The sequence below is a fragment of the Dioscorea cayenensis genome, chromosome 19 (assembly GCF_009730915.1).
Source record: "Dioscorea cayenensis subsp. rotundata cultivar TDr96_F1 chromosome 19, TDr96_F1_v2_PseudoChromosome.rev07_lg8_w22 25.fasta, whole genome shotgun sequence".
NCBI classification, from domain to species: Eukaryota; Viridiplantae; Streptophyta; class Magnoliopsida; order Dioscoreales; family Dioscoreaceae; genus Dioscorea; species Dioscorea cayenensis.
The window spans coordinates 30,884,538-30,907,365 of NC_052489.1; the positions used below are offsets into that span (position 1 = coordinate 30,884,538).

The 22,828-nt window shown below is 35.2% G+C and overlaps 1 protein-coding gene across 1 annotated transcript; it reads left to right on the top strand.

Moving 5' to 3' along the window:
- The first annotated feature begins 1,854 nt into the window (after positions 1 to 1,854).
- On the top strand, positions 1,855 to 22,192 carry LOC120283819 (protein SUBSTANDARD STARCH GRAIN 4, chloroplastic). The gene is given in 25 exon segments (XM_039290572.1): positions 1,855 to 2,038; positions 2,582 to 3,716; positions 3,718 to 4,610; positions 5,218 to 5,416; positions 5,549 to 5,608; positions 6,667 to 6,771; positions 7,389 to 7,529; positions 8,286 to 8,348; positions 10,211 to 10,438; positions 10,542 to 10,625; positions 11,044 to 11,201; positions 11,349 to 11,838; positions 11,978 to 12,148; positions 12,286 to 12,345; positions 13,213 to 13,335; positions 14,449 to 14,724; positions 15,533 to 15,598; positions 15,812 to 15,943; positions 16,991 to 17,818; positions 18,647 to 18,927; positions 19,154 to 19,404; positions 19,949 to 20,187; positions 20,327 to 20,518; positions 21,257 to 21,529; positions 21,847 to 22,192. Coding segments are annotated over 24 exon segments (6,495 nt in total). The 5' UTR covers positions 1,855 to 2,038; positions 2,582 to 2,681; the 3' UTR covers positions 21,994 to 22,192.
- The last annotated feature ends 636 nt before the right edge of the window (positions 22,193 to 22,828 follow it).

A 22,828-nucleotide genomic window follows, 5' to 3' on the forward strand; every position in this document is an offset into this window, starting at 1 on the left:
CATTATTTATTTACACATAAATTTTTATTTAATTTATTATTTTCTCGTCTTAGAAAAGTTGAGGGGCATTTTCTCATTGTCGGTCACTTTTATGATATAAATATTACAAAAGTAAGTTGTTAAGAATAATTTTTTTATATCAGATTTTGTGCACGATTTGTAAATAAGTAAAACTTAGAGGGACTTTTTGGCTATTTTCTGAGATAAATAAATATTATTATTGTTATAATTTTTATTAAACAAAAATAAAGGAAGAAATCTATAATTCTTCTAATTTTATAAAAATTTTCACAAATTTCATTACCCATAAAAATATTACTTTTTAAATTATTTTGTAAATTTTAACTTCATATAAAGTTGCCCAAATGTTCTAATGTCACCCATGAGCATCGCTTATGCGGCATTCTTGACACTTGACTAGAGGGGTGGTAAAGCTCATTTATACGTTACATGTGTTCATGAGGAAGATGAGCTTACTATGGCAACGAGGCTATGCTCGGTGTTGAAGAGGAAGGGTTGTAACTCATAGAAATAGTAATATTTTTGTTTTATAAAAGTTGGTAAATTAATAACAATAAAAAATTGAATAATCGTAAAACATGAACAATGTTAGAGGGACTAATCGAGAAAATTATAAACCTTTATAGGATGGAGAGGTAAATTTATTTTATTATCTTTATAAGCAAAATGTGTGGTTGCTTAAATTTTTTTTTGAGAAATAAGTGTTGTCGAAATGATAAGTATGGAATTATATGATCATTTACATTGTTTAATGACCTTCTGAAGTGTACTTATATGACTTGAAAATCTTCCTATCATGTAATATCGCAAAGAACAAATATACTAACTTCTAACAAAAAGATCCACATGAATCTAGAAAATAATACCAGAGCATGTAACAATGCATAAATAGTACTTGTTATATACGTCTTGTTTTGAATATTACTCCTCTTTTGTTTTATTTGTTAATTGACTATAATTAGGTGGTCGTTCAAACAATTAATAATGAATTAATGTGTTGTTATACAAAATATTTAAAAAAAGTCAATGTCTTTAAACGGACGTGGTAAAAGTTAAAAAAATAGAAATTAAATTATTAATTTTTATATCTTTTCAACAAATAATATATATATATATATATATATATGAGTCACGAGTTCACTATCATCAGCCAATCTTTTTTATTTTCATAGCGTGCTCTCTCGGAAAAGATATAAAAGTCCCTAATTTGTTCAATTATACATCCGGAACAAGTAGAGGACAAAAAAACAGATCATAGCAAAGAAAAGACATGGATGACTAATGATGCCCATCAATCTGAAAAATTACACCTGTCTCTGATTTGGTAATAATTAAGATCAGGCGCAATAACAACATGAAAATTCCCAACATTTATTAAAAAAATAGTAATAATTATAAATTTGAAATATAATTTGGTGATTTCATATTTCATCATTATGCAAATCAAAAATTTAAAATTAATATCAAATAAAATTTAGTGATTTAGATCATAAAAGCAATTTCTAAGTACCAAACTTCAATTAACTACTACAATCATAAGCACCCCCAACAGCGTTAATAAGAGATCATAATTATCACAAAAAGAAAATATAAAAAAAAAACAAAAAAAAGCAAACAAAGAGATCAAACTAAAAAAAAAATTTTAAAACAGGGCGTCAATAAGGTCATAATTATGGATCATAATAAAAAAAGAGCCGTTCATATGATCATCATCACATAGATCGCATAAGAAAGCAAAATCTCGTAATCCAACGGTCTGATTTGGATGGCAGAGCTGTTATTTAAGGACGATTGTGAGGGCAATCGGGGGTATCCAAGTGGAATAATCGTGCCCTCTCCTTTGGCTTCGAAACAAGGCACATCGGAGAAGCAAACCCAAGCATTCTCCTTCTCTTCTCCTTCTCCTTCTCCTTCTCCTTCTCCTCTCTCTTCAATGGATTCCTAAAGAGTTGGAACCCTGCTCCAAACCCTAACCGATAGGGAAGTCGGGCTCCATTGCTGGAATGGGTCTCCAAAGGTTCGATCCTGATGTCTCCAAACCCTCCAAGAATTCATGGCATGCTAAGATTTCTCAGACTAGTCCGTTGTTGTTCTTTTGTATGATTTCTCTTGTTCAATAGGGCTAGAGCTCTGGTTCTTGCTTGCTGTGTTTTCGTTGGTGATGAAGTGTAGGATTTCTTTATCCCGCTTTGGTTTTCTGATCTCTTTGTGGGGTTTTTATTATTTGAAAATTATGATAAATTGATGTTCCATTTGAACTTTTTTTTTTTTGGATATATAATTTGTTTCGATAGGGCGGAAGGCCCTTTAATTTGTTTAAGAGTTGTGGATAGCTACAAGCTTTGAATTCTTTAAAAAATCATACACTTTTAATGAAAATGTTTGCAAGTTTTTAGGATTAGATTGCTAAAATAGCTAGTTTTACTCTTCTGATTGTCATTTACTTCCTTGAGTAATTCTTGACAACATTAACTCTTCTGTTTCTTTGATTTATGTGATTGCCTTGTAACTTTCATTAACATGATGTAATTTTTGTTTTCTTTTTGTCTGGATGAATCAGTATGTTAGGCTCTTCTCTCACTTTCTGAAATTAAGGGGGACTGGAACTCTGTTCTTGGTCCCCTGCACATGGCTGTTTCTTGGTACACAAGCAAAAGAAAATGAGCGTTGATTATATGCATAGCTCGCTCTTTGGTTCACCACTTCAAACTTCTTCAAGGCCAAGAAATAAAGTCAAATCCATTTGCGTGACCAAAGGAAAGCATAATGTTGGGGGTTTCTTTAGTTTCTTGCCTTTATATCACTGTCAAAAGTTGCAGGGGTTTGATAGGTTTTCGTATTTTGGTGATGGAAAAGTTGAGTTTTCTCAAAGGAATTCTGTTTCTAAAAGCCGATTTAAGATCAAATGCACAAAAGAGCCATTTTCAAGGAGCAAGGCATTATTTAGATCATTTGTTCCTTTATGGAAGGAGGGGTTGTTTCTGGTTAGATGCTCTGTTTTCTTTACAGTGATTTCGGCTGCAGGAATGCTAGTATGGTATGCTCAGTTGAAAGCTGTGAGTTTTGTGGAGTCCCGACTTTTGCCATCTGTTTGTTCTGTCCTGAGTGAATATCTCCAACGAGAACTTGACTTTGGTAGGGTTCGAAATGTTTCACCTTTGGGGATCACCTTGACATCATGTTCCATTGGACCTCACCGGGAAGAATTTTCCTGTGGAGAGGCCCCAGTCATGAAACTTCGTCTTCACCCTTTTGCAAGTTTGAGAAGAGGAAAGATTGTAATAGATGCCATTCTATACCAACCTTCTATTTTGGTAGCACAGAAAGAGAATTTCTCCTGGTTAGGGATTCCATCACCTTCAGAAAATGGTATATTAAGGCACCATTCCAGTGAAGAAGGGGTTGATTATCGGACCAAAACCAGAAGGCTAGCTAGAGAAGAATCGGCTGCTTGCTGGGCAAGGGAAAGGGTTGAAAAAGCAAAACACGCTGCTGAGATAGGATATATAGTTCCTCAAGAACTTCCTGCATATGCTACTTATAACAATTTTAAGGATATTCCTGATCGTTCTTCAGAGTCTGTTAGATCAGATTTATTATTTTGCATGGATGATATGATGCACCAGAGGGATCACCATTGCATGGATAGTGGGGTTGAATATGATTTGAAGCATGCAGATCTCGAAAAATCCTTTGGGAGTGAAAGTTCCTGGATCAGGTCTTAAGTCCTGGTTTAGAATGATGTTAAAACCTATAAGGCGCACATTCAAAAGGGATAGTAATAGAAAATCTATTTCTGAAGCTGGAATTACTTCTAAAGAAAGAATCCTCCGGCATAGTGCTGCTGCAGCCCTCGCTTATTTTCAGGATGTGAACAGTAGGAAATCAAGTAGGTCAAATACAGAACAGGGAAGTGACCCTCCAGATCGAGGGAATGGAGACACTGGAGTTGAGGCTTTCACAGTGAATGAGGAAGTTCCTGGTAATGCTAATATTACTTTGCTAGATATGGATAATAAACATGGATCCACAGATGCACTGGATAAAGTCCATATTGCTGATGATAAATTTGAGTGTACTTTGTTGAGTAGCAACAACAACAGGAAAGTTCCTGAGAGATCTCTATCTAATCCACACAATCCAAATGGTGGCTACATAGAAGAGTTTGGTCATGCAGATCATGATCAGGGAGTCTCCTATGATGATATTCAGGTTCCTTTGCTGGAATTATTTGATGAGAGCGCTGGAATCAGCAGATATACTGCATGTCAAAGCTCCACTCTTAGAAAATTTTGGCCATCCATGCGTATGCACCATTCAATGCCGATTTACCCTACCATTTTGAAGACTACCTTGCTTCAATTGTCAAAAACTGTTACAGAGCATTTGCCTGATCAGTTTCATAGCCAACTTCGGAAACTGAAGTCATGCTTTATCATAAAATTTGAAGAACTTGCTGCTGAACTTGCCAATGGAACAAACGGGAATTCTTGTGAAGGTATTCATAAGCTCATTCCAATCTCGCTTGATTCTGTTCAGTTCACAGGAGGGACTTTAATGTTACTGGCGTATGGTGATATTGAACCCAGGTTAGATGCTAAAACCACAGGCTATTGGTTACTACCTTTCATTTTCACATGTTCCATATCTATAACTTTTTCTTGATAATTTCACGAACTTGCTTATGGACCCATCGGTAGTCACCATACTTCTGCTGCATGATTTTTCCTTCATCAATCTATCTCCATTGCTACTAATAATGAACTTACAAGAAAAGGTGTAATTTCGCAACTTCATTGGCAGTGTATAGTCATGGATAAGATTTTGGAGCCTTAGTTTACATGATCAGCAATGATATCCAGAAATTTTTTTCTTCTTATTTTACAAAAAGTTGACAAAATATGCCTGTGATCTTCTACCAATTTAGAATGTTATGCTAGAGCTTAGTAGCCCACATGAGATTTATTATTATAATTTGTTTTTCTTGAGGAATAATGAGCTTCAGAGGATCATGAGTTATTATCAAATCATTAGCTTTCTATTTTCAACTTTATGTCACTGAAGCATTATCGAACTAATTTTGAACTGTTTTAGTTGGGTCAGTTAAACAGTTTTCTTTAAGCATTTGTCTGTGATTTTTAAATGCCATGCTTTATAGTGCTGATATAAAGTGATAATTTGTTCTTGTTTTAATAGAGCAATGGTGAATGCCAATGGACATGTAAAATTTCAAAATCATTATGGTCAGATACATGTGCAGCTAAATGGTGATTGCCTGCAATGGAGATCTGATTCCTTGCCTCATGATGGGGGCCATCTATCTACTGATGTTTTTGTCGATACCATTGAACAAAAATGGCATGTCAACCTTAAGATTGCAAACCTATTTGCCCCGGTAAGAGCCTTTTTCAAAATCATCCCTGTTTTGTATAGTAATTTCAGCTACCATGTGATGACATAATCTACTCAATGAACCCTTTTTTTTCCATTTAATTAGTTAAATGATTTATTCAAAAACTTCTTGCAGTTGTTTGAAAGGATACTAGAAATTCCAGTGACCTTGTCAAGGGGAAGAGCTAGCGGTGAGGTGCTTGCATACACTTCTATCTTTTATATTTCTCTTCTGATTTTACACTATATGAATGTGCTGCTCGGGCTAAATACTGGTATAATTACTGCTCTTACATAGGAGGCCTTTGAGATAACTTTGGAAAATTCATGTTTACAATGAAATCAGGCCAAGAGAGCAGTTCTAGAACAGAAAATTTGTTATGAGGGAGGGGAGGGAGGGGCAACATTATTAGTTTCAATTTAGGTTGAGTTGGGTTTCTTGGACATCTGTGACATGCTTTAAATGGACATCTCATGGGTTGGTTTGTTTTGTTTGTTTGTTTTAATTTTTTTCAGAGCTTGCAGTCTATGGTAAAAATATTTCAAGTATGTTGTTTACTAAGTGGCACTCTGACTTGATTTCTATTTACTTGCTTGTGTGTGTGTGTGTGTGTGTGTGTGAATCATATTCTTGATTTAAGGAATAAATTCTGTATTTGTGGGGAAGTCACAGATCATTCCTATAACTCAGGCTAGTTGCAAATTTACTCCTATAGTTTGTCTAGTTAGGTGTGGTCCTCTTAGTCTTTCTTCATCATCTAATTCAGTTAAGAAAACTGCCTGTTTTGGCAGAATATTTCTTCAGTATTCTACTGTTGATCATCTAAAAATAATCTTGAACTGTTCAATGACGTAATTATTTTTTAGGATTTTTTAAAATTTGAACCAAATGTATAGAATTTTTTAGGAATATATTTATATTTTTGGTGGTTGTTGTTGTTGTTGTTGTTGATCTTTTGGTTGGATCTGAATCCTTGTCCTTCAAGGTGATTGGTGGGCTCTATGACTGCTGATCAGTGGCAATGGTGGAGGTATTGGAGGGAATCTTGGAATGAAGATAAAATTGGCTGAAGAACATAGTCAAGAATATAGAAGGAAGAGACAATCATAAGAATAAATTACTTATACCCCCTAGTGGTGGCTTATAAGTTATCAGGCCTGCCAACTTACAGTGTCTTATGCGATTATCCATGTAATGTATCTGTGCAATGTATGAAACTTATCTAAATTTTAACTTATGGGTTCTTTTTTTAGGTTCACATCTGCATGTCAAAAGGGGATACTTTCCCTAATCTGCATGGACAACTTGATGTTAATGGGCTAGCATTTCAGTTATTAGATGCTCCATCATGCTTTTCAGTAAGTTCAAGTTCTTTGACCTCTCACAAATGATTCCAATTTTTGGCAGTTGTCTCTTATTGCATAAATTTTTGGACTTAAATGATAGTATCTACTTAGTACGAAATGGTTGCATTATATCTTGCCTAGGAAATTGAAAGTATGCTTTCAAGCAGCATGAGAAAAGTATGGTTTATTTTTAGGATGCTTGAAAGCATTTCAACTGGCAGTTATATATATTTCCAAGTTTATTATAGTTTGAGCTGATTATGTCTCCAACATAATTCCTTGACGGAGAAAAATTGAAAAATGTAAATTAATTATTCCCATTGCCTTGAAAATGCAGGAAGGAAGAAGGATTGTCCACCTAATTAGGTTAAAAGTATCCACAACACTAAATTTGATTGATAAAGATACACTGAACTTACAAGTGCACTGTCAAACAACTTCACCTTCTGATATGATGATATGCAAATTTATTTTATTCATTGTGATTTTTGAGGACATTTATTTCCATCTATTAGGGGTTGCAATGAATCTAATCTAATTAAAAAAAAAAAAAAACTCAGACATTGTCTTTATTATCTTGTTGCTTTTGTTGCAGATACTTTCAGATTGATATTTTAGCTTCCCTGCAGGAAGTGAAAGCTGGACTATGTTTTCGTGGTCAACGGATTTTCTTGCACAATGCAAGTGGCTGGTTTGGTGATGCTCCTTTAGAAGCCTCTGGTGATTTTGGCATAAATCCCGAGAATGGAGAGTTTCATTTGATGTGTCAGGTTTATTGTCTTTCCCATTAAGTTTGAATTCAATTTGTTATATATTGCTGGCATTGCTGGAAAAGTTTTCCGTGCTTAGTAGCGTCACTGATTAGTGGTTATAGTTCCGGTTTTTTTATGTGCATTTTTTATACCATGATGACGGCTTGAAAACACCACATAACTTTGTGAGTCTACTGACTTGTACTCCCTTATAGTCTTGGCTTATTGTTACTCATCAAATGCATTTAAGTCTTGTTTCATTTTATGCAAACTGAAAATGAGTTCATAGCGGGTAATTTGTTGTTGTCTTGCTGGATTAAAGGTCCAGGCCTCGGTCAGATCTTACATTTGAGGCTGCTCTGTGTGCATGTCATTGTTTCATCTACAAATAACATCTGTCATTAACTTCATCTGACATGCTTTGCTAGATAATATTCCTCCTGTGTTTGTTTTGCAGGTTTCATGCTCCTTGTGCATTTCATTGCTTCAAATATATGACATGCTTTACTAGATAATATTCCTCCTGTGTTTGTTTTTCTGGTTCTATGCTCCTTGTGCATTTCATTGCTTCATTCGCACATATCAAAGTAACTAATAGTTCCACATGGTTAATTTGATAAATATGAATTTGAATAAATAACCTGGGTCTCTCATCTTAAGCTTTTGGGTTGAATTTGGCCTAAATAATATGTTTGGTGTGCATCACTAACATCTCTCATGAGTTTCATTTGACATGCTTGGCTAGATAATAATCCTCCTGCGTTTGTTTTTCAGGTTCCATGTATTGAAGTAAATGCTCTTATGAGGACACTTAACATGAGGCCTTTGATTTTCCCAGTAAGTGCTTAGTTTTTAATTTTTTAAACAGTTAATTTTCTTATTTTAATTTTTATTGCTAAATGAAAAAACCTTACAAAGTATTGATTTCTGTTTTACAATTCCTTTTTTTTTTTCCTACATGAAGTCTCGGTTCTATTTCATATCCATTGTTTTTCTCTGGCTTAAACGAAGTGCTTTGTTTCTTTTTTCTTTATTGCTTTTATCTGGGTTTGGCAAAGATTATGGTTTCTGTTTTATAATTCCTTGTATCTTGTTTTATGTGAAGTGATTCTAATTTCTTTGTTCTTTTTAGCTTTCATTGACAAATTGCTTTGATTCTGTTTTTTCCTCTCTGGGTTAAGCAAAGAGCATGTAGGAGTACTCATTCACATAGATGAGTATTATACCTTTCGCTTAAACTAGTAATGCAAAGTGCAGCAATCATTCTGTGTGGATCCTTACTGATAGATAATTTATTTTTGGCTTTTTTCTCAAAGATGGCTATGCTTTGTGGCTTCCTTCTATGCTGAAAGTTTGGTTTACCTCTTGAAGGAACTCTTGTAAAATATCTGTTGGCTACTGCCAGAAGAAGCCTAGATTATATTACAGGACAAAGAAGAAGATTAGTGCCGTATCAGTTTCTTTTATACGGATTACTATACTCCAATTTGTGGATAATTCTATACTTTTTCATATACCAATCTGACAAAAATTTAATTCTGATGTTTTGCCGATCATTTCTATTTGTGGTTTAAGCCTCAAATCATTTCACAAAATGACCAATATTCCATGTTCACCATCAATCTGTTTTTCAACCATGTTAATCCGTTCCTTGAAGAATGATAGCAGTATCCTTTTGTAATACCATCCTACCAATTAAAGAATAAATGTTTCTCATCTCAAGGTGGTCAATTTTTTAATGAATTGGGTAATTCTAAATTACTGCTTTGTCAGGATTCATGTATGAAAGCTTTATACCAACCATCTTGCTGCTTTGCCCCTATTTAAAGTTTTTTAATTATTGAAGATATTGGTTGTGAATACGGAAATTTTCCTTTTTAAGTATCCATGCACACTCTTTAAGAGCTTCAGATTCTGAGGTGATAAAGGGGCACATGAGACCAAGGGTGGAAGGTAGCTCAGTCTTTAAGATTTATAGTTCAAGGATGGCTTAACATATTTCATACTTGCTACTTGCATTCCTTACATCCAGCAAAGTAGAAAGGTGAGAATAGATATCATGAGGTAGTCTAATATATATCTGGTATTTCAGACCTAATTGATTGAAATATGTTTTAAATTGGTGGTTGTACTTCATACTGGTTTCCTGGGATCAATATTACTTGCGGTTGCTTTTTCTTTTCATGTAATTGGCACATGAATTTTTTAGGATGATTTTAGTGACCTTTGAAGGTTTAGATTTTGTACAATTTTGTGATTGCCATGAATTGAAGTATCAGTTAGAATGAGATAAGGCGTTCACAATTCATCCCGGTCGGCAGTTTGAAGACTTGTTTCTTCAACTCATTGTGGATTCTCAATTCATGTATCTAATTCTTTAATTTTTTTTTTCACTTAGATATTTTTTCATCTTTTCTTGCATATTTTGTATGTTAGGTGTACACATAAGTATAATCCATGGAGTTGTCAAATGAAAATGTAGATCAGTATGATTGCTAGTTACGTTGAATCCATGTCTGGCTAGTGTAACCATGTTGACTGCCATGGATCACTTTTTATTTTATTCTTTGTATGGATGTAGATTACCCAATTTAGCTTCTGCTCTTGCATGATTGGTTTTGATAACATCTATATTTACTATGTTATAATAGAGATATCACTGCCATTTTGGATGAAGTTACAATTTGTCATTTGTGCAGTTGGCTGGGTCAGTAACTGCTGTATTTAACTGTCAAGGCCCCTTGGATGCTCCTGTTTTTGTGGGAAGCGGAATGATATCGAGGAAAACTTCTAATTTAGTAACTATGCCTCCATCCTCTGCATCTGAAGCAGTAATAAAGAACAAAGAGGCCGGTGCAGTTGCTGCATTTGATCGAATTCCTTTTTCTCATGTATCAGCCAATTTTACTTTTAACCTTGATAATAGTGTAAGTGAAGTTTCCTTGTTGAAATTTATTTCTGATTTTGAGCTCTGCTCCTTTGTTTCTCTATTTTTATGCATCTTGATTTTGTTTCTTTTCTTGCAATCAGGTTGCTGATCTCTATGGTATTAGAGCAAGTCTCTTGGATGGTGGAGAGATCCGAGGTGCTGGAAATGCTTGGATTTGCCCTGAGGTATTTTTACTGATGTTTGAACTATCTATATTTTCTGTAGATAAGTTTGCTTGCATTCATTTTTATTGATTGACAGTCCTGGTATACTTTAAATTCATATGGGGTTCAACTAGAATTTGATAATCATGCAAGTATTAAAATTGGATTATTGCAGTTTGTGTTCTTGGTTTTGAAGGCTCATATGGTTGCAAAGTTAAACTTTGATATGGAAAGCACTGTATGCTCTTATGTTGTCTCTGCCACATATAATGAAGCAAAAAGCATAATTCCCAATTTGAATACTTATTAATTCCTAGCACTCAGTAACTCAGGAAACAACTTCTAATATGTTTATTATGTTACCATGCTTTTCCTTGAACTATTATAGTATTATGTCCTCTTACATTTGCTTAGTTGCTATCTTTTACCTATTTTGTAGGGAGAAGTTGATGAATCTGCCCTGGATGTAAATCTGTCTGGTCATTTGTTGTTTGAAAATGTGATGAACAGATATTTACCCAATGATATTCTGCTGACACCACTCAAAATTGGGGAGCTAAATGGAGAGACAAAACTATCTGGTTCCCTCTTAAGGCCGTAAGTCCAAATATGTTCTATGAATTTTCACTTTCCACTTAAAGATTAAGTGTCTGCTTAATTTTTTTTTAGGACTGTTTCTAGAGTTTTTATTTTTGAGGGCGTATTGAATGCTCTTAACGCGTTATCCTTACTTTCTGGGCTCAGGCGATTTGATATAAAATGGGCTGCACCAAAAGCTGAAGATTCGTTTACTGATTCACGTGGCCATATTGTTATCTCACATGACTGCATGACTGTAGCGTCATCATCCATTGCCTTTGAATTATTTACCAAAGTTCAGACATCTTATCCTGATGATTACTGGTCAAATAGAAAGAATGTTGATTTTTGGAGAACCATGCCCCTTGTGGTTGAAACTGTTGATTTGGACTTGCGCATGCGTGGTTTTGAGTTTGCTAGTCTTATTTCTTCCAGTTCTTTTGGTTCACCGAGACCTTTACATTTGAAAGGAACTGGGAAGATTAAATTCCAAGGAAAAGTTGTGAAATATGACATCAATGACATGCACAATGTTCAGATGAATGAGAAAACAAGTCTTGTTGGAGAGGTTTCCCTTTCAGGGATCAAACTCAACCAACTTATGTTGGCACCACAATTGGCTGGTTCCTTGTGCATTTCTCACAAAGCTGTTAAGGTACTATTTTACACCTTTCAAATTTATTATAAATTTCTTCCCGAACTTATAAACTGACAAATTTTGATTCCTCATTGCAAGTGCCTTTTGTCTCTGTTTTAGCTCATCTGCTGATGTGCATGCTGTTTTGGCTTGTCAGTTGGCTGCTACTGGTAGGCCTGATGAGAATTTGACTGTGGAAGTTATTGAACCATTATGGTTTACTGTTGATCATAGCTTGCAAAAAAGAAGATTAATGTCTGTTTCCCTTCAAAAGGGGCAACTAAGAGCTAATGTTTCTTATCAACCAGAACATTATGTTAATTTGGAGGTGAAGTTATCCTTACCTTAATTTAAGATTGTGCACCAAATTGGTTCTTTAAGTTGGAAGCCATCATTCTAATTTCTGTTTTTTCTTTTTTACCTTTTAAACACGCAATCTGATTTTTTTGCTTTTCTGATGTGAAGGTACGACAATTGCCACTAGATGAATTGGAACTTGCCTCTCTACGAGGAACTGTTCAGAGGGTGAGCCCTCACCTATAGTCATGTTTTTAATTATTTTTTTATGCGACTTTCTTATGCCATTTGAGATCTGCGCAGTGTTAAGCATAAGATATCTGCAAATTTTAAATAACCCCAAAACTTTGATCGATAAATTTTTTGTCAATTTTACAATGTATTAGCAGTACCCTTGGATGCTAATCAGGAACATGAATTTAATTAAAACTGAGACAAGCTTGAAGATTTAAATAAGTCATAATAAAAGTAATATAACATGGTTTTAGGCACTCCTGTCATCGATTATGATTTGGGAATTTAAGAACTTCAGAAATTTCTGTTTAAATCATTATATGTGGTTTGATCTTTTACTTTTTTAAATAACATGATCAATATAAGAACAACCTTCAGACTTGGTAGCTATCATTTCAGTGCAATTAGCTGCTATAAATTCCTCTTCATTTGAAATGATCTCAAATTTGGTATACGTCTTGCTACAAGTAAATTTTCTTTTTCGATTAAGTTCTCGATACTTTTTTTCTTCCTCATTTCAGCCTGGGTCTTGTTTTGGTTTTTTGACCTATGTTCTCTAGTGTAATAGTTCTGGTCTCTTGGGCCTTCTACATCTAAGCAAAAATTGACTGAGCAATCTAGCTGTTGGCTATCCATAGGAGAAATGGTCTGCATTATATTATGATGATAATCTTTTTATACAAGGCCTTTCTATAATTTGTGTTATGACACTTGACACAAGGAAGTGTTTTGCTGAATCAAGGTCTTATGATGAACCTATTTATGCACACACATGTGCACACACACACACACAAAATCCTTCACAATTTTGCTTCTTGCTTCTAGTTTGAATTATTATTAACCCGCTGTGCATACTTACAGGCAGAGTTGGAACTTAATTATCAGACTCGGAGGGGTCATGGATTATTATCAGTGCTTCATCCAAAATTCAGTGGTGTGCTGGGTGAAGCCCTTGATGTGGCTGCTAGATGGAGTGGAGATGTTGTAAGTGACCCTTTCTCTAGAACTCTTTTTCAAAGCATCTAATTTTTCTATTTAATTGACACTTGCTCATGAATGAAATATTGCTCATAAGGGTTTTGTTCCCTTGTACACAATTAAAGTTAGTGTATGTCATCAATAAGATGTAGAAAGAACCAAGTAGTATGTGTACCATTGCTAGGGTGACATTATTTTGTTTCTTAGGGAAATTGAGTTGTCTATCTCTAGAAATTCTTTTTAAAAAATCTTGCTGGTTGTGAACCAGTGGAGAACCTTGAATTGAATACACCATCCTAAGCATTCCTTTTGATGATTGTGGGTTGGGAAGGTACTTTATTCTATGATAAGTTGAGAAGAGAGATCACAAATTTGTTGTATCATTGAATCATAATAATGATATAGTAATTGATCCATACAAGCTTGAATACAATGAAATATTGGAGCTATTGGATTTTAACTGAAACAATCCTAATCAATTTGATTTCATGTTAGGGTCAATGGGAATGATTAAGTCAATAATAAAAATTACACTCATGTGGATATTTTGGTGAAATGTTCCCAGCTCACTGTTACATTGATCTAAACCTCATGGTTTAGAGGGCTGGGAAAGTATCATTGTTTGATTGTTGTACATAATAAGAAATAAATATTTTAGACCTTGCCCTATATGTGACATATGCCCATATTTGAGACTCCCCTTTTCAATCTCATAATTTGGCTGATACCATGTTTGGCCGAATGTTGGACTACATATCTTCAACCAAGAAGAGAACCCTAGTTGTGATGCTCACATGGGAGATGGATTTCCTTTATTCTGAGAGCTAGATTTATTAAATAATCTTGTATCATTGTATGGTTTTCTTATTTTACTTGCTGAATATCTTACTACCTTTACCTCTGATATGGGTTGTTGGGATGCAAATTCTTCATCTTACTACTTTATTGGTGCAAGAGGCTGTATTTGAATTTGAACTGGTCACTTGATGTTACTATGCTATTTTCTTTTGCTCTGAATATTGCAATTTTGCAACTGAACCTAATTTGCACTGGAGCAATGTGAATTAATAGCCTATATTCTTGCCCATTATTGCAATTTGTGACATGTAAATTACTCAGATTACCATTGAAAAAACTGTTCTGGAGCAAGCTAGCAGCCGATATGAGCTTCAGGGGGAATATGTACTACCTCGTATGCGTGAAAGGCATCCTGCTGACAACAAGAGGGATGGTTTCTTTAAGAAGGCAATGGCTGGGCATCTTGGTAGAATAATATCTTCAATGGGTAGATGGAGGGTGAGGCTGGAGGTTCCTGGTGCTGAAGTGGCTGAGATGCTGCCACTTGCAAGGCTTCTCTCTAGGAGTACTGATCCTGCTGTTCGTTCTAGGTCTAAGGTCAAATTTTACTCTACTAATTAGCACACATGCCATGTTTTCTAGACTAAGTTGGGTGTGCATGATAAAGTTGTGTTGCTCTCTCCCATAAATACCATTTGACATGAAATTCTTGAAAAGGGAAATTTAGTTCAGGATGAATTTTCATCAATTTGAAGTCATTTATTACAGTTGCACCAATCTTTATTTATATATTTTTTATTTTATTTTATTAATTTCCATTAGTTGCTAGTTCTTTCATTGTTGTTGTTTCTCTCTCTCCCTCTCTCCCTTTTCTTTTTTTACAGCTGCTAGTCCAGATTTCACATGTTATTGATGGCTGCCATTCATCAGTACTTTTTATCCTGTATGATCAATGAGTTGAAACTTTTTTCGTTTTGATTTTAGGCTAAGTTTGCATCCTAATAAGTTGATTTTGCTTGTCTTTTGTGTCTTGAGAGAAAGGGAAGTGCTGTAATGAATGACAGGTTTTCTCCTTTAATGCAATGATATCTTTCTGCTATCGCAACTTTAGAGTCTATATAGTTGAAGTCAATAAAAACTTTTTCCTGTTTTTCTTGTCACTGCAAATCTTATGGCTTGATGCGATTTTATGATTCTAATCAGATTGTGTACAATACTCTTCTGCTGAGATATTATTTGCATATATGTTGGTCTAGAGTTCATGGCTGAAGTTTCTACTTAGTTGATCCCTAAGTTGCACTAACCACTGCAGCGATGTTTTATTTAGTTTTGATAACTTGGTAAATTATTCATGCTTATTGTTAGCTGAACTTTAATTTATGTCTTGCAAACCACCACTTGGCAGGACCTTTTTATACAAAGCTTGCAGTCTGCTGGAATTCGTGCTGACAGCCTAAGGGAACTGCTTAAGGTACGCATAAAACCCCCCTGCAGTGCTTTTATTTATTTCTGGCCTTGTTGTGGTCAAAGCATGAAAACTCACATTCCTGGCACTTCTCTTTTTATAGATAGACTGAAATTTTACTTGATTGTTACAGTTATACAGCTTAACTTAGTTGTATGTCTGCTAGCGGCTAGCCTTATTCAATAATTTATACAGCTACTGTACTCTATTGCTTCGTAGGAACTGAAAAGCCAATATTATGGGTCAGATGATGTTATCCTTGAAGATATTGCTCTTCCGGGTTTACAAGAACTTAAAGGCTGTTGGCATGGTTCTCTTGATGCCAGTGGAGGTGGCAATGGGGATACAATGGTAATCTGACATGAGGCTGTGACTGACTCAGAAAGCTTTTCTGTTCATTATTTTCATTGCTTATAAGTTACTCAAAATGGGCATCAGTAGATCATTACATGAATCAATTTGACTTGAGGTCATATTCAGGATTTTTTTTTTGGGCATGCAAACTTCTCTCTTGGTGCTGGAAATATGTAGCATGCAACTTGATCTGCAGTTGGATTGTCCTCATGCTCTCTGTATAAGCTAATATGGTTTAATTCCATCGATGTTCTTTTCTCCATATCAAAAAGTCATAGAAATATGAAAACGGATAGAATTTGATGAACTCGGTTCTGTTCTACCCTTTTTTTTCCTTAATTGAAGTTGGTTCTTTCTGTTTGCGTATGATTTCTAACTGCGCTGTTGTATTTTTTTCTTAATCTTTCATGAGCTCTTGGATGTGAATTTTTACAGTCATTTCTTTTAGTATTGGTGGCATGAGTAAATTAATAGATCTTCTACATGTTGGCATTCATGAAGTCAACATTTGATCCTGACATTCTCAGCCATGATAGTTGACACTTGACACTTGACACTTGTTGCTGGAATTATGTTTGTGGAAATTCGTAACGTCTGCTCTTGTTATATAGATGCTTCCCAATGTAATGAGACTAGCATATCATGTAAATATATGACCTGCTTGAGCAAAGCAACATTCACTTGATAGAGGTCTGTAGTAACATCTGCTCTTGTTATTTAGATGCAAGTGATGTCGTGAGATCAGTGTATTGTGTAAATATATGACCTGCTAGAGCAACATTCATGATAGAGGTATGCGGTTCTCTAGGTTTCCCTATGGCTTACATTATACTACATATACTTTAAAAATTAATCCAAAACTTACTTGGTTCTTATATCTAAATTTAATAGTGGGTGAAGGCCCATCTGATATCACCAGGGTTATGTCCTTTCCTTGAAGCAGGATGCAGCTTAATGTTTTGAGGCAATCAACTAATTACTCCTGCTAAATTTAGTTCATGGAAATTTCTTTACTTTCTATGTGCCTTTATATGTTCTCTACAGGCAGATTTTGACTTCCATGGAGAGGATTGGGAGTGGGGAAGCTACAAAACTCAACGTGTCTTGGCATCTGGTGCATACAGCAATAATGATGGTTTGCGCCTTGAGAAATTATTTATCCAGAAAGATAATGCAACTCTACATGCTGATGGATGTTTACTGGGACCCATAACAAATCTTCATTTTGCTGTTCTCAATTTACCCGTTGGTCTGGTTCCCACATTAGTTCAGGTTGTAGGACCCTCAGCCACAGAGTCTGTGCATTCTTTGTGGCAATTGCTGACACCCTTGAAAGGAATTTTGCACATGGAAGGAGACCTTAGAGGAACTTTTGCAAAGCCAGAGTGTGATGTACAAATCAGGCTTTTGGATGGTGCTGTAGGAGGCATTGATCTTGGGCGGGCTGAGATTGTTGCTTCAATAACCTCAACAAGTCGGTTTTTATTTAAAGCCAACTTTGAACCAGTTACCCAAAGTGGCCATGTACATATTCAGGGAAGCGTTCCTGTGGCTTATGTTCAAAATGATCTGGAGGAGGAGATTGATAAGGAAAGGAGAATTGCTGGTGGAGCCATAAGGATTCCAGTTTGGGTAAAAGATGCTGGAAGAGGATCTACTGATGAGACTAATGAGAAGAAGGTTATCAGAGACAGACCTGAGGAGGGATGGGAACTTCAGATAGCTGAAAAATTCAAAGGTTTGAACTGGAATATTTTAGATGATGCGGAGGTGAGAATAGATGCAGATATCAAAGATGGAGGGATGATGCTGGTAACTGCCTTGAGTCCTTACGCAGAATGGGTTCATGGGTATGCTGACATTGTCCTTCAGGTGAGCCAATTTTACAGTGTTGTTTAATGTTATTAGTTTTTTTTTATTTTTATTTTGCTGTGACTTCTTTTAATGAACATTTTATGCGAGTGGTGGGCTCTGTATGGTTTTACAGTTAGACTGTTGGCTCCTTTCACATTTATAAATTTGTTGATTTCTTGTTATAGTCATTCAAGTTGTACATGCGAAATCAAGCTGTCTTTTTTTTTAGCGTGATGGTTTGGTAGCAGTAGTTCATGGTTTAAATCTGCTGCATTGCATCAATGGTTCAAACTGTTGATATGTTGGTATTTTTCACTCAGATGTTTCTTCTGATGTCATCACTATGCACAATTCTTGTGAGCATTATATCATTGATTGTGATTCAAAGAAGTTCAAACATGTCCCTTGTTTGATTAGACTGACCATCTGCAGATTTATTTTAAATATCAGGATGGAGGTTTGGTTGAGAAACAGAGAACTGAATTATTTTGGAAACCAAGCTCTATTATTTTTATGATGTAAAATTTAAAATTGAGAGATAATGGAGCTGATCATGATTTTATTCCACATGGGCATCGAGGTGTTAGCTTCAGGTTGAGGAGGCGGCTTCTCTATCACTTGAAAAAGTATTTGAGAATGAGAAGTTTCATGTTTGTTGAGAGGTTTCACAATGTGGCTCTGGTTTTGCTTCTGCATCTGCAATATCTGTCATTTGATTATTTGCTTTATTATAGTGGATATAAATGTCAATATATTAAGTATTCTATTACATGATCCTTGTACAGTGTTTCTGAGCTTTTGAGTTAAGATTGTTTGCAACTGTTAACCAGTATATGTTCCTGATAGGTCAGGGGCACCATTGAGCAACCAATTGTTGATGGATCTGCATCAGTGCACAGGGCTTCAGTTTCTTCTCCGGTCCTTCGAAAGCCTCTTACAAATATAGGGGGGTCAGTTCAAGTTATATCAAATAGGCTATGTATCAGTTCCCTGGAAAGCAGAGTAAGCAGAAAGGGGAAGCTATTTCTGAAGGGCAATTTGCCTCTCAAAATCAGTGAATCTTCATCCAGTGATAAAATCGATGTGAAATGTGAAGTTCTAGAAGTACGAGCCAAAAATATTCTGAGGTTAATGTTCTTTGCTTGCAATACATTTTTCTTCAGTTGATGTAGGCTTCTATTGTTTCTTTCCTTTTAGCAATGTGTGTGCGCTTACATTTTCTAGAACATCTTTCACCATATCTACAGTATTAGCTCTGCCATGTTATGTCTTCATGATTTAATTTTGTATTAAATTTATAATAGCATTCTGTTTAACATGGATTCTTATGTTGGTTACTTTTAATCATCACAGTGGCCAAGTTGACAGCCAAATGCAGATTACAGGATCAATATTGCAGCCAAACATCACTGGAATGATCAAATTAAGCCATGGTGAAGCTTATTTGCCTCATGATAAGGGCAATGGTGCAGCTATTAATACACTGACATCAAGGCAGTCTGCGTTTCCCACTGCTGGTTACAGTGGCATAGGCGCTTCTGGGCATGTCTCGAGATTTTTTGGATCTTTATCTTCCTCATATGACAGATTGCCTCAACCTGCTGGTACATTTCGTCATTTGAACTTATTTCTCAACCATGTATTGCTTTTAGAAACTTTGAACCTAGACATACTGATTAAATTTGGTAAAGTGAGATGATTCATATCCTCATGTGAAGGTAACTTTTTCTTATTGAAGGACCATTTACTGTTTTGCAGGAAAATTTCAGCACCAAATATATCTCTCTTATAAGCAAACATTAGTGCATAGTTATTGTGTTGTAGAGTTTCTTGACTTGTTTGTCTGTAAAGCTGCAGCAGAAATAACCAAATGTTTTGTAAAACTTGTGTTATTTGTACCAAACGAACTTGTTGGGCTAGCTTAACTTCTAGGCATGTATTGTTTTGATATCATGTGGATTGCTAAAGCTATATATTTAAGGTATTTTTTAATGTCAATCTTATGTGCAACATGTGGTAGTTTTTCACCCTGCAAGTCTTCTTGTGGACGCTACTATAGCTTATGAAAATCTGGCAAAAGAACTATTCTTATTTGCATGTTTACGATTTAATGCTGTGGCTAATGTGACTTATTTTGAGTTCTTATAGGTAGTGAATCTGAAATTAGGAAGGAAATTGATCAAGCCATTGCCAGGCCAGGTGTTGATATTTGGCTTACAGACCTGAAGCTGGTGCTTGGACCAGAATTGAAGATAGTGTATCCTTTAATTCTCAACTTTGCTGTTAGTGGTGAACTTGAGCTTAATGGTTTGGCCCATCCAAAATGGATAAAACCAAAGGGCATCTTAAGTTTTGAAAATGGTGATGTCAATTTAGTTGCCACACAGGTGATTTTCACTTTATGACAATTTTGCAAATATTTCCTGGAAAACTTCAACTATTTTCTGAAAAAGTAGGCTTTTTCTTTTTGGTGTTAGTGTTAAATTTATGTTTCTCAGTGACAATGATTTTAAATTATTGAAACAGGTTAGGCTTAAACGGGACCATCTAAATATAGCAAAATTTGAGCCTGAACTTGGTTTGGATCCAATTTTAGATTTAGTGCTGGTTGGATCTGAATGGCAGTTCAAGATACAAAGTCGTGCCAGTACCTGGCAAGACAATTTGGTTGTAACATCTACCCGGTCTGTGGATCAGGATGTTCTCTCGCCTACTGAGGTAAAGGAGAGTGGCAAAATCATATATTTGCGCTGTTGGTTTCCTGATTATATGTTTTTGTGTGCTAGTTTGTAGTTTATTGTGTGTCAACATCTTTACTCAAATAACATGCATCTGTACACTTTTGTGTGTTCCACAGAACTCTACTACAATGCAATGTTTGGGAAAAATATACTGCTGCACATGATTTAATGCATCAAGCATGTTTGTACTCGAGTGGATTTCTTGAGGAAATATTTTTTTGATAATTATATCTTTGTTTCTGGCATGCTTTTACTTTATTGTTAGATGACATCTTTGTTTGTAACAAAGGATTAGAATGTCTATTTTTCTCCAAGGGATTTAACAAACACTCAATCACATATACATTTGCACATGGAGGAAAGGCGATGGTATTGATGAGACGAGCACCTTGCCCTTAACTATTTGAACAAGTCTCGACACTATCAATTGTTTAAAATTTGTTGAATGTTTAAAATCATACATCTTTGGCTGTCTTACAAATTCTGACCACTTTACTGACTTTAGACTATCTAATGAACTTGGTTCAATTTATAGATACCAAATTGGTAGATTAAAATCGTCAAGCAATTTCTTTAAATGGCAATTTGAATACTGTCACATTTTTTTTTGCCAATAATATGTTTATAATTTAGACATTGTATATCTGTCTAATTTTAAATCATGAAGAGCATCTTGAGTTTCTGCTGTTCAATCCTCTAATATTGAGTTTTGCAGGCTGCTAGGGCTTTTGAGAGTCAACTAGCAGAATCTTTGTTGGAGGGGGATGGTCAGCTTGCCTTCAAGAAACTTGCAACTGCAACACTGGAAACCTTGATGCCGAGAATAGAAGGAAAAGGAGAGTTTGGTCAGGCGAGATGGAGGCTAGTATATGCTCCGCAGATCCCAAGTTTGTTATCTGTTGACCCTACAGTTGATCCCTTGAGGTCCCTAGCCAATAACATATCTTTTGGTACTGAAGTTGAAGTGCAGTTAGGGAAGCGCATTCAGGTGATCTCATTCCCATATTGTTATATGATATGAACAGTCTCTATATGATCCGTCATTTATTGATTATAAGGTTGCTTTTAATGTGAAACAGAAAGCCATATCAGTTGTTGTATTTAAAGTCATTACTGTTTGCTGAATGTTATGGGCTTGATATTTTACAAAATCAAATTATTTCCAAAAAATGTTATTTTTGTTTGAAATTTTAGTGTTTAATTAATTGCAAAGTTATCCGGCTCATCTCTTTGTTAAATTTGATTCCAGTTTTAAATTTTTTTACTTTTCATTTCAGTCTCATGTTGAATCTTTTGCCCTTGCAGGCCTCCATAGTCAGACAAATGAAGGACTCTGAAATGGCCATGCAGTGGACATTAATGTACCAGCTTACCAGCCGTCTCCGGGTGCTTTTCCAGTCTGCACCTTCAAACCGTCTTCTTTTTGAGTACTCTGCAACATCTCAAGATTAGATTACCTGTTGGAAAAGGTAAGTGATAATTTTTGTATACTAGATTAGCAATTCTAAATTTGTTTTTTTTTGTAAATAAGAAGCATCTCTTGATCATCTTATGTTAAAAAAGGAGCTAGCTATCTCTACTCATACGTTGTAAAAATTGCACATTAAGTTAAGGTCTAAATTAATTTGATGAGCCTCAAAAGAACATTTCATTCCCCAGTGAAAAATTCTTCTGAATGACTCAATTGGCTGCATGGCATGTCTGCATAGATACTCCCATTTATGAAAAAGAAATAGATGAGAGTCAGTCACCTGTATTGCAATTTGTGGATGCCTCTCATCTGGTAATATAACAACAGTTGTATCTTCTTATGGTAGCTCCTGTGCTGAAATTTCTGGTGATTTGGATGGAAGTTTATATGTAATAGATGGTAAACCAAAAATATTTCCAGGATCTCAAGTTTGGAACAATATTCATGACACGCTAATGGCCTCTTGGTCTATTGATACTAAGGTCTTTTTTGTACGGAGATTGAACTTCAAAACTCACACTCACTCATTGTTCACTCATTGTAAGATCACATGTGTTGTGGCCATAGTTTCACATAAATGAAGATGTCCTTGATTTTGCTTAAATGAGGTGCCTATTGTCTATTTATCGTGCACACAAAAAAATAATAATAATAAAAATAAATAAATAAATAAACATGATGAATGGCACCCGGATGAGTCCAAGCTAAAGTGTTTTTATTATTATTATTGTTATTATTATTATTTTTAATTTTTGTATCTGACAATGTTTGAATCAAGATGTCATTGATGCGTCCTGGATATGGATGGTTCATTTT